This window comes from Dromiciops gliroides, chromosome 3 (assembly GCF_019393635.1).
Source record: "Dromiciops gliroides isolate mDroGli1 chromosome 3, mDroGli1.pri, whole genome shotgun sequence".
Lineage (NCBI taxonomy): Eukaryota > Metazoa > Chordata > Mammalia > Microbiotheria > Microbiotheriidae > Dromiciops > Dromiciops gliroides.
Genome location: NC_057863.1, coordinates 157,182,271 through 157,199,275, shown reverse-complemented (window position 1 = coordinate 157,199,275; position 17,005 = coordinate 157,182,271). Strand labels below are relative to the sequence as shown.

Below are 17,005 nucleotides of genomic sequence, written 5' to 3'. Positions count from 1 at the left end.
TGGTGAATCCTGTGGACCCCTTAGACTTATATTTTTAAAAAATTGAAATGTACAGTTTCAGTTAGAGGCTATTAAAAATAGATGTGATTCTCTTCTTTCCCCCCCCCCCCCCATCCTCCCCCATACCAGTTCAGGGATGACTTTAAATCTTTACATAAATCTCCAGATTTAGAACCCTTACCTAAATTTACATCTTGGCCTCTTCCTCTCTGGAGATCATATGGCTTATGACACAGGGGAAGGAGGAAGAATAATAGATTATTATTTGTTTGGTATGGAAATCAGACAGGGTGGAGAGGTAGGAAATTAAAACGAGTTTTGAGAAGAGGAGTTCATATATACACAGCAGTCCTGAAGTTTACAAAAGATTTTACTTGCAGCATTTTGAAAAAGATAATGTAAATATTATTTCCATTTTACAGACAAGGAAATTAAGATTTAGATAGACTAAGAGCCTTGTTTATAGTCAAACAACTGGGAAATGATAGAAAATTTAAAGATAGATCTCTGACAAGTCCACTCAAATGTTAAACTGTTTTAAATACATCTGGACCCATAACTCCTTTAGGGGGTAAACACAATTTGTTTTCAAAAATTATATTAAATAATGATTGGGGGGGGGCTGGGCAATGGGGGTTAAGTGACATGCCCAAAGTCACACAGCTAGTGCCAAGTGTCTGAGGTTGGATTTGAACTCAGGTCCTCCTGAATCCAGGGCTGGTGTTTTATCCACTGCGCCACCTAGCTGCCCAGTAATGATTTTTTAAGATAGTATGGCAATATTTTAAAATGTAAGGCATTTGACTTGTAATTAACAGAGGGAAAAAAACTGTTGATGTTGAATCTTCCAGTAGAATGCAAGTTCCTTGAGGGGTAGGGATGGTTTTCTTTTTGTCTTTGAATTTCCAGCACCTAATACAGTGGCTAGCATGAAATGAGTACAGTGGGGGAAAGTGTGTGTGTGTGTATATATATATATATATATATATATATATATTATATTATATTATATTATATTATATTATATTATATTATATTATATTATATTATATTATATTGAAATGCATTTGGAAGGTTCATTTGAACATCTAGAAGAGTAATAGGATTGTTGTAAAAAATAACATGCTGAGGGGAGGGGGAGTGAAGTGTAACTAAACAAACATAAAAACAATCTAATGACTTTCCTGTTCTGCTACTTGACTATGATAAACACATTGAATATCTTAATATGTTTTTATTTCCTTATCCTCTTGGGAAATAGTGCTTAAGGGAAGGTTATAAATTTTGTAGAATTATATACACTAATAAGTTAAAACTTCATTTTTGCAACTCATAAAATTGTATAAAGTTTCTGTTTCTCTTATATGGCAAAAATTTCAGATCTCTAGGCTCTGAATGTTTTAGCTCACCATTAATAGTGATAATGATGGGGGGGGCAGGTAGGTGGCGCAGTGGATAAAGCACCAGCCCTGGATTCAGGAGGATCTGAGTTCAAATTCAGCCTCAGACACTTGACACTTGCTAGCTGTGTGACCCTGGGCAAGTCACTTAACCCTCATTGCCCTGCCCGCCCACCCCCCAATAGTGATGATGACGATCACACTAAGGTTGCTTAAGAGCTTATTGCATACATTATGGACTAAGATGCCCTCTTAGGTCCCTTCTAACTCTGAGCTTGTGATCTCATTTGTTCCTTACGACAGCCTTGTGCAGCAAGTACCAGAAGTACTATTGATAGCCATTTTACAGCTAGCGTAATTCATGGCTGGTGTGTCTCAGCAGCAGGAATCAAAACTAGTTTTCTGCTGACTCCAGAGCTAGTAGTATTTCTACTGCATTGAGCTGTTCATTTTTCTTACCACAGTGATTTAATTATTTTAAATGGATTTTGAGGGTCAGCCATGGTGAAGTGGAAAGCTATCTAGACTTAAAAACATGACTAAGTATTTGGCTGTTAAGATTCAAGAGATAAAAAAAGAATTTGTTTAATTTTGCAATCAGCTGTGAGCTACCAATAAAAGAACAAAAATAGTGTTAATGTTATTAACATTGTGTTTTTATCTTTCTCAGCTTGCTAACCCATGTTAGCAAGGGACTCCATGTCCAAAGCCTTTTCTTATTTCTTTTTCTTTTTTTTCTCCTTTTTAAAAAAACTATACCATGAACTAAATGTTGAAATTTTTGGAAAAGTAATAGTTCCTAGAAAAAAGGTGTCAAAAAGGAAGGTATTGAACCAGAAGAGGAGAGTAGCCTTGGTAATTAAAATAACAGGGAAAAAAGAGATGGACAAATTATTAGTTAAAACATTATTTAAAAATTAAATTATTGTAAAAATTCAAATAGATGAACACCTAGAGGAAGAAGTGAGCTTAGCGATTGTTCAGTATTGAGCAATAAAGCACATGAGACTGTCATAAAGTAAGAATGACCATCTCAGATCATGAATTCTTGCTTTAAATTATTGAATGCCAGTAAATTGAAGCTCCAGGATTGAAACCAGAACTTAAAAGGTTTTAGCTGATTAATGGATCAATCAGTATTTCCAGAACAGCTAAGTGACAGCCTGGGAGTTTAATTGAGAAAGCTCCCTGCTGCTCTCATTGATCACTCTGAGTCATGGATTTCAGGCCAGGGCTCGTGACCAGCTGAAAAATGAGTACTCTCACAGCCTTCTGCAAAAGAGGCAAAGGAAGTCACCTGCCCAGAATGCCTTTGTGAGGGCAAGGATTTCCTGTAAACGTGTTTGAAGTGACCAGGTTCTTTCTGATGTTCTGCTCTCTGGAAGTGACAGTAATGTAAAATAGAGCCTTTCTGTGTTCTACACCGCTTAAGAAAACTTGAGTTGTTTTCATGGTTTAATTTTTCATAAGCCACACATTCAAGTGTGCTATTTTTTTGCAGACAAAAGAATTCAGTAGGAGTATTTTTCCCCCTCTCCCAAAGAGTGATACCAGAAAAAGTTAAAATTGACCAGTTAACTTTGTACTTTAATTGAACTAGTAAAATACAAGTCATGTAGCCAATTCACGGCCATATTATCCAGGTAGTTTAGCTGAGCCACTTTGGTATTTCTCCATTGTTTTGCATGCTACTTGACTATTCCGTTACTCATCATTAGAATTAGCAACTTAACCAGAAACTAGAAATAGGAGCAGGTAAAATTCCCATGAGGCAGTAATTTCCTATAATAACAACAACTCAAGATTTAGGAAACACTTAATATTTTCCTCACAGTGACTCTATGATGCAGGTTATACCCATTTTATAGATAGTGAATTGGAGAAGCATAAGAGCTTATTCATGATAACATGGCTAGTCTTGTAGCTGGGCTTTGAACCAAAGTTTCTTGATTCTAAATCTAGCACTTACTCTATTATACCACCCTGCTTCTTGTAGTTTTGACTTAGTTTGGTGGGTAGGAGATGGGAACCATGGTCTTCAGTTGGGTTATCTATAAGCATCTTTATCCCTATTGGTTTTGCCTTCTATTGCCATAAACATTCCATTAGTGAATTGGGTGCGGAATAAACACGACATTTCAAATTGACAGGTGGTTAGAATTACTATTTAAGGTGGGTTTTCTGCCTGGTATAAACTAATATTCAAAATGGAGCCAATTAACTTTTTACTGTTCAACAAACTTAAAATAGGTGAAACACACACAAAATTATGGTAATTATAGAACAACTAAGTGCTGACCTGCAGTGGCAGAGGTAAAATCTTAAAGAAGATTGAGAGAGTGAATGAATTGTTTGCTCCTATAGCCATAACCTCCTTTTTAAGAAAATCAAATTATATAAGAATCTAGATGAGTATGATTAGCTGGAGTTCAAGTTTTGGACTCCCAAGCAAAATATTAAGAAAGGGCTCCATCTTGGTTAATTGCAAAATGGGTTTCCTGCTAAATGATGCTTTATGACTATCAGAGTTCATAGCAATTATCAGTAGGACAGAAAGCCACAGTGTCCGTGAAATTATAACATACAACATTGAGAAACTGATTGGTTTTTTTTAATTGATTTACACTTAACTTCAGGAACACATTGTATAAAGTAGGTTTCTCTCATGGTGTTTTCCTTGAGGAAATACATGGAGTATATAAATAGAGCAGTCTATGTTTATCCATGCAACTTTGGATTTATCAGTAATGCATTTGACCTTAGAATGAATATTTTAGTTTCATTTCCTTCTGGTTTTACTGCAGATGCTATTTTTACTTGTTTAAAAGTACAGAGTGTTAGGCACTTTCATTCATTGAAATGTTCTCAAAAATGTGCAAAACTATAGAGATCAGTACTGGTAAAAAGTGACCAGATTTTAAAAATACAAGGAAGGGCTTCACTAATTACACGCAGAATATACTGGTTATTTTGTTGAAGATAAACATTGAATTGCTGGGTCTCCCCAGCCTTTCTGGCTATGATCTCATCTTGTTTTCATGGCCTGTGATGTCCACATTTAGGTTTTAGGTCTAGTTTCTCAGGGAAGTAATTTAGATAATTTGTGAAGATTTTCATTTCTTAGTTCTTCACGTTTTGGGTTGCATCACTGACTAATCTTGATCAGGTGGTTAATATTCTTATTTTTCTTTCATCTACTAAATGAGTAGGTGCTTGTTTAATATTGCTTCTTCCAAGATCAAGAAAGATATTGGGAAAATTAAGGAAACCATTAATAATTCTCAGAGGTGAAGATATCTATCATGGACAAAGTATTATTGTCACAAATAATAGGAAAAGCATTAGGGACACAATTGTTATATTACTAAATAGTTTTTTGAGACACACCACATCCTGCCCCCTTTGTGCCTTTTAAAATTTCTGATTAATTTCCTTATTATGCTCTTTCAGTTTCTTTTTGGTCAAGTGAATATCCTGTGAATCCACAATATACTCTAAAGCACATATCAAACATTAAACTCTGTGGTGCAGTGGCTAGAGTGTATGGAATCTGGAGTCAGCAAGGCCTGAGTTCAGATTTCACCTCAGACACTTAATAGCTGTTTGACTTTGAGCAAACCAAAGGTTGGTCTTCCTCAGTTTCCTCATCCATAAAATGGAGATAATAATAGCATCTAATTCCCAAAGTTGTTGTAAGGATAAAATGAGATAATATTTGTGAAGTGCTTTGCAAACCATAAATCACTGTATAAATGCAGGCTATTTATTATCACCATCATCATTATGTGGTCATGTTAAGAGTGTGTATAGTTACTCCTTTCATTAAAAGGGCATTAAAGTTATTAATATTTGAAACGATTCTCAAGCCCAGCCTGCATGGTTTAGTGGGACAGAGGGACTAAATATCTTCTTTTTCCTGAATTATTTTGCTCCAGCTTCTTTAGCCTTACCATGAATCTGGAGTTTCTCTCTCTTCCCGACCCCCCCCCCCCATTTCTCTACTCCCTACAAGTTCTGTTTTCATAGCTCCAAGTATATGGACAAAAAATGAACAGCTCATCCAAGTTTGTTTTTTGAATGCTTTGATATTTGACCTTGTGTAGATAAAACATTTGGATGTTTTGACTTTTAAAACTTTGCCCCCAGCCTTGTGGTGTGCTATACAAACACAGTAAACCACACTCTCTCATACTTTTTTTTTTTTTAAGCCCACAGAGATATTTTTATTTAGAACAGAATATCTTCCTTTTTGTAAGATGACCAAAGAAGGTAGGATTTAGCAGAGATCCTGCAAAGGCATAAGATAGGCCCTTTGAGTTTCTTGACATGCCTTGGTTTCCTGGGCTCTTTAAGTCTTGTCTTAGGGGTATGCCTCTTCAGGCTTTGGATTCTGCCCTGTTCCCCTCCTGTGTAGCATGGCGGATCAGAACTTAATATAAAGTCTGCAACAGATCAGGGTATAGGTCACTGAAACCACAGACCTAAAAATATTTCTTTATCTCCTCTCCTCTGGTCTGAGGCAGACCATCTCCTTAGTAACCTAGTGAGTACATTGGTAGGGGCAGAACAAGGAGCCGCTTTCACCACTTTTTTCCCCCCTTAAATACTTTTGGTATTTATTGAGGTAGAAAAGGGTTTTATATACCATGGTAAACAGAAATTGAGAGCTGCCTTCAGAGTTAGGAATGCTTCTCTCTTATCCTAGCTGTGTGTTCTGAAGTCTCTAAGACTCTAAAGCTGTGAAGCCAGGAGCAAGTCTCTATTGAATTTCCTCATCAGCATTTCCATTTACTAATGACATTATAGGTGTGCTCAAAACATATACACACATACATACCATACCCCTTTCTCTTCTGAGGTTTATTGAAGAAAGTATTTTGTGAAACTTAAAACTCTAGAAACACGAGCCATGTTGCTGTTGTTGTTTACAAGTTGTGTGGGGTCTGATGCATTATCTACCCTCATTTTGATGACCATCACCAATTTATGTTTCTGACAGTTAGAACCTGGAGCTCTAGATGAAACTCAGATTGCTACTATATTAAGAGAAATCCTGAAAGGACTCGATTATTTGCATTCAGAAAAGAAAATTCACCGAGATATTAAAGGTAAGAAAAGCATGTTGCTTTTAACTCCCTTAAAATTTGGGGTAATTAATCAAGCAGCTGAGGACAAAAAGTGAGTGTGGCTCCAGAGCTCTGCGGCTCTCTCTGTTTTTTTGGCAGGATCCCTTTTCAGCTAATAAGCCTTGCATTCATTCCTCTAAGTGCAAAACATTGTAGTGGCTTTGGAGGGGGGGAGGTTGTCATGTGGTATAAAGATTTGTACATATAAAAATGTGTAAAAACTTGATCCCTACCATGAAGAATCATTATATGTGAGTTGGGATATAGCTCAATAGCTCTGAGAAACAAAAGTATGTCCAGAATTGAGTAGTACATGACAACACCACACAAGGTGTCACATGGTGATATATGTTTCTGTTTTCTAGCTGCAAATGTTCTGCTGTCTGAACAAGGGGAAGTGAAACTTGCCGATTTTGGTGTAGCTGGACAACTGACAGATACCCAAATAAAAAGAAACACCTTTGTGGGCACCCCATTCTGGATGGCACCTGAAGTCATCAAGCAGTCTGCCTATGATTCAAAGGTAAGATCAGAACAAAGCATTATGTAACTTCAAGCAAAATTTTTTTAAAAGCTTTGAAACAGACTATTAAAATAAATACCTAGATCTCTATTTAAAAAGAAAAAAAAAAGCAGGGCATGTGCTTCGACGCTCCCTCCCCCCATAGATCTCTAAAGCCCTCTTTTGGTGTTAATTCCACCCCTAGCCTATTCTTTGCCATTTTTACACACACACACCCACACACCCGCACCCACACCCACACACCCATTCACTTTGCTAGTCTCCAGACCTGTTAACTTCCATACCTGATGACCTACATGTTTTATGAAATGAGCCTGGGAAGAAGTTGAGAAGCCTTTAGCTAAACTAAGTCTCAGCCCTGGCTTTCTTTCATATCTCAGGATATCAGCTGAGTTACTTTGGTTTCTAGTTAGCTTGCCCTTGTTTTACAGTTCAGTCTAACATTTAATAGTTGTTGCCTTATAAGTGTTTAAGCAGACCACTGTGCCTTTAAAAAAATTTTTTTAAGAAATGTTTTTTTGCTAAAGAGTTGCTATTTTGAATGGTTGTGCCCACTACCTATATAGCTTATGGAAGAGAATCCCAGTCCATTTTCCTCAGAAAAATATTCTCTGTCAAGCTATTAACTATCAAACTACACTAAACCTTCTGATGTATTTTTTTAAAAAAAGTTATCACTTATGTTGTAGAAAGTATGATAAGCACATATTTAGATGCAATTAGGTAAGGTTTCCCAGTAATGCATGCTTCTTGACTGCTGCAGTAGATCCATCCATGAAGGTATTCATTCTAGGAGTGCAGGGTGTGGCCCTTCCACATCTTCTCATCCTGTGCTATTTTTGTCCAATGTCTTTTCTTCCATTGAAGACCTACCTAATGTGCTAGAGGCTTTTTTTCACCCCTGGGTCTTTTAAAATTATAGGGTTACAGCATCATAGATTTAGAGGCAACAAGCTCTAGACTTCTGGAGACCATCTAATGCCTTGATACCAGTACACCCCGTGGGATAGTTATCCATCGGCACTCACTTCTGCTCTGAATGGCCCAGATTCCCTTCAGATTGAACACCGCTCCTTGTACACACGACTTTATTGGCAGTATGTTGTAGCAGCCTGGATATGCCCACCTTTAATCTTTTTCTCTCTTGCTTTTTTGAAACCACTCACAATCTTTATTCTTTAAAGGTTGTGATGTTTGATGATTGTGAAACATATAGCATCATTGAAAAGGAGTTGAGGAGGTTTTTTTTAGGGTTGGGATTATGGGGGGGGGGGCGTATTGGAAGTGGCCAAGACTGGTGATTTACTGCTATAGGAAACAACATTGATAAATCAGTGAGGATCAGCAGCTATTTTCCAACACAAGGTCTTGTAAAGGTCTGGCCAAGGCCACATAGCCAGCATAGGAGAGGAGAACCAGAAGCTAAGTTTTTCTGCCTTGGAGGCCACCTCCCACTGTTAGACTTCATGTTGCATGTCTTGCTATGTACTGTTCAGCACTCTCTTACACCAGAAAAATATTGGTGTTTACAAAGAAATGGGCCCTTGTGCCATGCAGTGGCAGCCTGGAATAGAAGTGCTGCGCCATTTCCCCAGGGCCGTCCAGCCCATGATCACCCTCTTTTTTCAGTTCTGGGCCCAGCTCATTGTCTGCTTACTGAATTAGGGGAAGCTGTCTTCATCCATTTGGGTTATTTTGAGACATTTGGAATCTCATTAAAGAGACCTTAGGGTGTGATGTTTATAATCAGCACAGAGTCATCTAAGAACAAACATAGGTGGAGAACACCATGTGATAAGGCAGAAGGCCTCCTGTAAGAGATTGATTTTCCAGGTAGATTCTGTACAACTCATCTTCTGTGACTGTGGCAAGGACATTTCCCTTGAGTTTCTGTTCATCTCTAAAATGAGGGAGTTGAGGCCTCTGAGGCCTTTTCCCAGCTTTCCATCTGTGGTCCTGTGATGGTCACAAGACTGTGCTTGATGCCTTGATCTCTCCCAAATCTGTTTTCCAGGTCGACTGTTTTTCCAAGGAGATATTTCATATTGCCTTCTTTTTTAATTCATTTAGATTTGCTTTACTATGTCTTGATTTCTCATAAAGTCACTAGCTTCCATTTGTTCAATCCTAATTCTTAGGCAATTATTTTCTTCTGAGAGCTTTTTTATCTCCTTTTCCATTTTGCTTTTCAAGCTGTTGACTTTTTTCTCATGACTCTCTTCCATCGCTCTCATTTCTCTTTCCATTCTTTCCTCTACCTCTCTAAATCTTCCTTCTATCTCTCCTACTTTCTCTTCAAAGTCCCTTTTGAGTGCTTCCATGGCCTGAGACCAATTCATATTTTTCTTGGAAGCTTTGGATGTAGGGACCCTGCGGTTGGTATCCCTCTTCTGAGGGTGCACCTCAGTCTTCCTTGTCACTAAAGAAACTTTCAATAGTTCTCAACTTTCTTTGCTTGTTCATCTTGCCGTCTTTTATTTGACTTTTAACTTTTAACTCCCTCTTACAGTGGGGCCCTACTTCCAAGCTACACTGTCCCAAGCTTCAGAGGGTCCCAGGTGTTTTGGTTTGAGGGGAGGGCAGGCTTTTCTCTCGCTTGGCCTGTTCTTTGGTCTGAAGATAACCTCAAGCCAACTTGCTAATTAACCATCTAGCAGAATTGTGTGCTGTGGTTCTTAGCTCTGATGAGCCTGGGCCCCTCCCCCACCTGGGCCTCCGGATGCTCAGGATTTCTTCCTGATTACCTGCTGTGGTGGGATAGCTGAATTCTTCCTTAGGTCCTGCAGACACCCCTGTATCTCTTCTCCCCCACCCCAGCCAGCCATTCAGACCTCTCACCCGACTGTAAGCTTAGTTCCAAAAGATGCTGGTGCTGCAGCTGATTCAGAGGCTTGAGGGTGAGTTCATCTCGTGCAGCGTGTCTGGGGTCTGTCAGCGTGATCGAGGGATTGGACTGTTCCGCAGCCCAGCACAGCCCTCTTTAATCTGGAAAATAATTTCAGCCCATCTTTTTGTGGGTTTTGCAGCACCAGGGCTTGTTTTATTGCTGTTTTGGGGGTAATTGCGTCAGAAGCTCTCTGTGTTTAATGTCTTTCCTCTGCCATCTTGGCTCCACCCCTGACAACCCTCACTTGATATTAACGAGAGAGTCACTGAACAGAGTTCTGTCCGTGGCTCCAGCTACCAAGGAATCTCATGGGGTTGTAACTTTTGTGTGGGAGAAGAACCTTTATAGCTCCATCTGGCTTTTTTCAAGTCAAATACTCCTTTTTTTCTGATTGACAAGTAAACATTGGGAATCTGTCAGTTGTATGATTAGAAGATGTCTCTTGCTATAAGAAATCATTTGCAAAAATCTGCCAGTTCCCTCCCTTTTCATATTTTCAGCAAGGTTATTCTTGATATATGTGGAGATCATTTTCAGAAAGTTATCATAGGAAGGAGAAAGTAGGCACATGAATTTATAGTTTCGGATGTCTCCTCAATCAGTTTTTTTAAAGTGACATTAAAAAAATCTGATTTTTTTTTTTCTGGTCCTCTTTCAGATATCTTGAAAATTCACTCAGTGTTTTAAAAGATGATGTCCTGGTTTTCTTCTTTATTTAGCTAGTCTAGCTGCTTCATCAGCCTTCCGTGCTGGTTCCCCTTATTCATATAGCACATTAGGGACTGAGATGTCAGGAGTCCAAATGTTGTAGTTCTATTTAAAAGCCTCCCTTCCACATTTAAGGGGGGTATGGAATTTCTTCAGGCTGCTGTGAGAGCAGTTGTTGGGTATGGGAAATAGTTGATGTTCTCCAGGGCCTCATTAGGACTATGAATAATTGGAATGATGGCCTGTGGTGGGGGAGCTTTTTGATGAAGTGCCTTACTCTTGTGGATGTTAAGGGTCGCTTCCATTGCCTTATGGATACACTGACTGTTATTTGAGGGTCTGTCTTAATTATGCGAGATCTTCTTTTCAGTGAAATTTCTCTTTTTTATTTTAAAGGCACATTTACTATTTAAGTACATTTAATGTTTGTGCTGAAATAGGCTCTTAATGCTGTTCTTCCTGCCCATTATCTTTAGTAGTTGACCACACTCAGTATTCCCATAAGTTGCTTACTAGTGTCAGACAAGAATTGTAATGCTTTTCTTCCTACCCAACATATCATTCTTACTGAGCCAGCTTGCCTTTGTTTGCCTTATTTGCCTGAAGACTCTAGGGTGATTGTTATATACTTTTCCTTTGATACTGAAGCACTCTGAGTATGCTCTCAAAGCTGAAGCTTTGACCAAAGTGAAGCCACTGGCTGCCCCAGGGCCTGCAATGGGACAAAGCCAGCCCTTAATTCTCTATGCCTTACTTATGGCATGTATGAGTCAGAACCACAAAGAATCTGAAACCCCAGCTTACCCGTGGGTTTTAATCATAAATTATACATACATACATACATACATACATACATACATACATACGTATGAATGGTGTTGGTACTAGGCTTTTTCCTCAAATGGTGATGGAGATAGTGTCTGTCTGTCTGTCTTTATTCCCCGCCCATTTCATCCCCTTTGTGACCATTAGTGTGTAGTTGCTAGAAGCTGCCCAGGGTTAGGGTGACCATGGAACAAAGTGGTGCTAAATGACCTCTCCAGCATTTGAATTTATCACCCGGGCATCATAAGCACGCTGTTCTAACCGACTGAGCTGATGTGTATATAAGATATTAATAAACACCTACGTTGGCTAAGGATTGATTTTTTCTTTCTCTTTTAATGAAAGGTGGTGAACAAACATGCAGTAAATGTGAAATGAAGGGTATATGTGTAACCCACTAGCTATAATTTTTAAAAGAATTGGGTGAAATGACTCACAGCTTTTTTCTCTCCTCTTGCCCTATTCTATATATTAATCATGCTTTCCTCTTTTTAAGCTACTTAGGAGGAAACTTATTAGCAGCAAGCTGGCATGGTTCTCATAGTCTTTTTACTTCTTTCTGATAATATTTCATTCTTTGCTTTTTTATATACCCATTTAAAAAAAAAAAGCTTCCATTATATTCTCTGAGTTTTCTGTCTGGATCTCATGAACTCCGATCCAGGGATATCCAAGAGAATGAGGAATGGTTCAGAGAAGTCAAGGATGCAGTTTTCACTGACTGATAATCCTTCCGTGCCCTTGACCTCAAAACAACCTGCAGAAGAGCAGGAAATCTCTCAAGGTTTCCCTAGATGTACAGTAAGGTTGTGGGTCGCCTCCACTGCTTTGTTTTTGACCTTCTTTTCTATTTTTTTCTCCCTTGGCAGTCTGCTCTGCTTTCCCAGTTGTTTAGATGAAGCCTGAATCTCTTGCTGAGCTGTAGTCCCACATTTTCAACTACGTGCTGGACTTCTTCATCTACTTGCCCTGTTACTCCTATTTGAAATTTAATGTCTCAACCTGAACCCATCCTCTTTCCCACCAGAACTTGCCCCATTTCTTGACTTCCCCCTTTTTAGGTGGCAGTGGATCTTCTTCCAACTAACCAAGGCTCAGGACTTCCTTGATCTTTCCCCCTTACCCATCTTCCACATTACTTGCTGGCCACATGTTGATTTTATCTCCTTAAATCTTCCTAATCTGTCCCCACCTCTCTACTCACATTGTTGCTTCCCTCCCTTGGGCAAGAGCCCAGAGTCTCTCTTCTCACAAACTATTGCCACAATCATTTTCCCTCCTGCATAAATGGGACCTGCTTGAAAACCTTGAGTGGCTCTCCTATCATCCTTATAATTGAGGACTTCAGTGTACTCGGTGATGTTTCTTAGATACCCTCACCTCCCGGTTGCTCCAAGTGCTCAACTCCTTCACCCCTTCCTCTGCACTACCTCAGCTGCACACAAGTCATAACCTTTGCTCCTGTCCCTTCATCCACCAGCTTTGTCCTTCTGTGATCTAGATTTCTTAAATACTCTCCCATCATTCCATAGTTTTACTAATTCTTTGTTATATTGTCAGCACCTCCCCCCTTTTCTCTTTTTTATCAGGGATAGGTTACTCATCAGGGTTTAATTCAAGCTCCAAAAGTTTATCTGAAATTTTCATCCTAGTTGCTTAAACCCAGGAGGCTTGGGGAATACTCTAAAGGCTGATATCTCAGTGTTGTTCCTCTATCTTTATAGACATCTTTTGTCATCTTTTCATATAAGCTAGTGGTAAACTTGGGGACTGTCCAAATAACTGACATCACCACCAAAGCATCTTGAAAGAGCATGTAGTTTCTTGTTGACTCTGAAATACTTGATCCTGTAGCCACTTAAGTACTTTTTAAGAGTCATCCTCAGACCTTATAGGTCGACTCTTTTTTTTTTTTTCCTTAAAGCTTATTCACCCCACTTCCCCAGGTTTGGAGAGGACTAATTTTCACATTCTGTGCTTTTCTTCTTCCTTAGCTGCCTTTGGCTTCACAGCTAATTTTCCACTTGTCTCTGTCTTATGGAAAGGAACTTAGAGAATGCAGAAAGTTGTGACATAAACAAGATTTCATTATAGAGAAAGTAGGTCACTGAGTCAGAATGAGGACTTGGCACCTGTCCTTTAGTGTGTCCTTTAGAGCTTTTAGATAGTTCTCTCTTGAATAAAAAGGAAATGATACATAGTTGGCTGCCTGGGCTGTTTTAAATGTCCCTCCTGAAGGAGTAGACTTCTCTTTGACAAGATTAAAAGGCTTTCAAATATTGATTCACTGTCATAGGTAGGGGGCAGCTCAAATCCCCCCCCCCCTTATTATTTGAATCTATGTTTTAAAGTTGACCCCAGTGATATGCTTGGCAGTGCTATTGTTTACCTTTAGGGCCAGAAAAGAGGAGTTTCCTTCTATGTACACATTTCATGGTGGGGGGTGTGTGTGTGTAAGAAGAGGGACAGGGACAGGGACAGAGAGAATGAGAATATATAAACTTCAATTACTTCTGGCAAATAGGAGAGTTGTATTTGTAGAGGGGAAATTAAGGGCTGAAGAGAGTTCATATTCTAGATGCCATCAGACCAGCCAGCACTTTATTGACCTCTGTTGGCTGTTGTCGCTGAGAGGCAGAGAAAACGAATTCCTCTTATTTAACAACCATCAGAATAGTGTGGCAAGACACTGGATTTGGAGCCAGGAGATCTGGGGTGGGACTAACCCTTTTGGGGATAACCTCTCATCTAGGAGCCTGTGCCCAAAGCCTATCTTATCAGAGGAGGTAGGAATCAAGATAGGAGGGAATTCTTTGGTTTGTTTCCCTTTGGCTGTTGAATGGGCGTGTGGATTCTTTTTAAGCAGGACAGTGAGGGTTAAGTGACTTGCCCAGGGTCACACAGCTAGTAAGTGTCAATTGTCTGAGGCCAGATTTGAACTCAGGTACTCCTGAATCCAGGGCCTGTGCTTTATCCACTGTGCCACTTAGCTGCCCCGTGCATGTGGATTCTTAAGTTGGGCCAACAGTAGGCGATCCAGATCTGATGTGGGACAGTGCCAATACCTGTTTGTTTATTGCTTTTATTTTTAAAAATGAATTTTTATTGTTTTGTTTTTATATTACCCACATATATACCTAATATAGCTTTCTCTCCCCTTCCTGACAGCCATCTTTTATTATGGGGGGGGGGGTGTGGGGGAAAAGTTGAGGAAAACATAATATGTTGAAAAAATTCCTTTTTTATGTGTTGTGTTCCATACCCATAACCATGCTGTGCAAAGAAATGTCAGCTTGGCAGGTAGAAGTGCTTTCTCATTTCTGAGTCCTCAGCTTCATTAATATCATCTTTCAGGATTCAGTTTCATTTATCTTGTTGCATTTTTTCCATTTACACTTATTGCGCTTTTATTTGTAAACTTAGAACAAAGGCTCCTTGAAAGGCACCTCTTGAGGTCATCTACTCTGACACTTTCATTTGTTGATTGAGAAGTCTGAGGGTTAATCAGTCAATCAGTAAACATTTATTAAGCACCTACTTTGTCCAGGCACTTCTAAGCCCTTGGAACAGAAAAGAGAGAAAAGACAGTCCCTGCCTTTAAAGAGCTTACAGTCAAATGGGGGAGACAAGATGAAAACAGGTATAAACAAACTATATACAGAATAAGTAGGAAATAATTGATAGAGGGAAGACACTAGGATTAAGAGAAATTGGGAAAGGCTTCCTGGAGAAGATTTTAGTTTGGTTGGGCCTGAAAGGAAGCCAGGGAGGTCAGTAGGGAACAGGGAGAGCATTTCAGGCGTGAGGGACAGACCGCCCGAGAAAGTGCCTGGTCAAAGAAGAGAATTGCCAAGGTCACAGAGCTGATTAGTGGCCGTACTTCTTTTCTGTTAGACCCTCTCTCAGTACTTCTGCATTGAGTTCTGCAAGTGGTGTGATTGCAGCAGAGCTTCAGGCAGTGAGGAGGCAAGGTGTGACTTGACCAAGGTCATGCTATAAATTGTTCTCCTAGTTCTTCTTACTTTAGTCTGAATCAGCTCATAAAGGTCTTCCCAGTTTCCCTTGAAACTGTCCATTTTGTCATGGGCTATAGTAATAAACCATCCATTACTTAATATACTATAATGTGTTTCCTTGTTTCCAGTTTTTTTGCTCCTACAGAAACAACGTGCTACAACCTGTTTTGGGCATGAGTCTTTCCCTTCTTCTCTCGATCTCTTTGGGGCATAGGCCTAGTGATGTGCTGTTGCTGAGTCAAAGGGTATGGGCAGTCGATCACTTGGACTCACCCTCACAACAACCCTGCGCACTATATATAGTGTGCTGTTGTCCCAATTTAACACACAGCCTATTCAGAGAAGGACGTTGACTTGCCCAAGATCACACACCTGCTAAGTGGGTGTACTAAGCTGGGGCTTGAAGTCTTATGTTTATCAATCTGGAAGAGGCTGTGGAGGCTGCTACAGATGAGGGAAGTGAGAGCTCCTGCTGGGGATGCTGGAGCTTGCCAAAGAGGAAGTAGACAGTACTTAGCAGTGTTGGGATTCTCAATACCCAGGTCTCTTGACCCCAGACTTTGTGCCTTGACTTGGACCCCTCTCATTCAAGTGCAAGAGCTCTTCTCACCCCTTGCATTGCCTCTGAAAGTTTCAGAAGCGTTTCTTGTGACTTGTCATTTAGGAGTGTTTTGCAAATCTTTAAAAAAATCTTAACTTTGCATTCTTGCAACCTTGACTTTCTCTCTCTCCCTTTGCTTGACCACTTCTTGGTACTCTCCTCAGCCACCATCCAAAGCTACTGGTGGTGTACAGTCCTTGTGTGTGCACAGTTTCATGGGGGGGGGGGGGGCTGGGCTGATGGTATCTGGAAGCAGCTGATTTAAGCTAAAGTCCTGACCTAAGCATGCAAAATAAAGTTGGAGCAAAAAATTGTAGACAACGGGGGAAGGCAGATTCAGTTACTCTGCGTGATAGTAATTTTGCTCCTTTAGTAGCCATCCCTGTATGTGAACACTTCTTCTCTCCCCTTAGGACAAAAGGGAGAGAGACTACAAGTTTAAAGTGCCACCAATAGTGTAGGTTAGATGCTAGTAAGCATTTTCTGGATGATAGCAGTTGTGAAAAGTGAGACAGATGAACAGTGGAAACAGCCATTTCTAAAGGCAGATAAATTAATCTTGGTGGCTTAGAAACCCTTTGCCAATAAGCCCTTTAATCTTCTGATTACAGAAGCGGTTGTAGAGAAATTTGTTAGGGCCTTCAATTGCTTTGTCTCCATGATGGATATATTGACATAAAATGACCCAAAAGGACAGGTTACAATTCCTTAATTCCTCTCTTTGGGTTGCTTGATGTGGGGGGATCAAGAGCCTGGAAGCCAGTGATCCTTGGCTTCAAGTTCTGCCTCTTAACGTATGTTGGTTCAGTATTGCTTAGTAGTCACACATAAGCGTTCAATGCTTGGCGGGGAAGGTGCCAACTTATATTGGTTGAGGGAGTTTCCACACCAGGGAGTACCCTGTACCAATAAAATCACA

General features: G+C 39.8%; 1 protein-coding gene across 1 annotated transcript in view; it reads left to right on the top strand.

The window, feature by feature from the left end:
• STK24 (serine/threonine kinase 24) overlaps positions 1-17,005 on the top strand; it is a 152,170-nt gene that overhangs the window by 117,289 nt on the left and 17,876 nt on the right. The window contains 2 exon segments of the mRNA XM_043994998.1: positions 6,400-6,508; positions 6,892-7,049. Coding sequence (XP_043850933.1) covers positions 6,400-6,508; positions 6,892-7,049 — 267 coding nt within the window.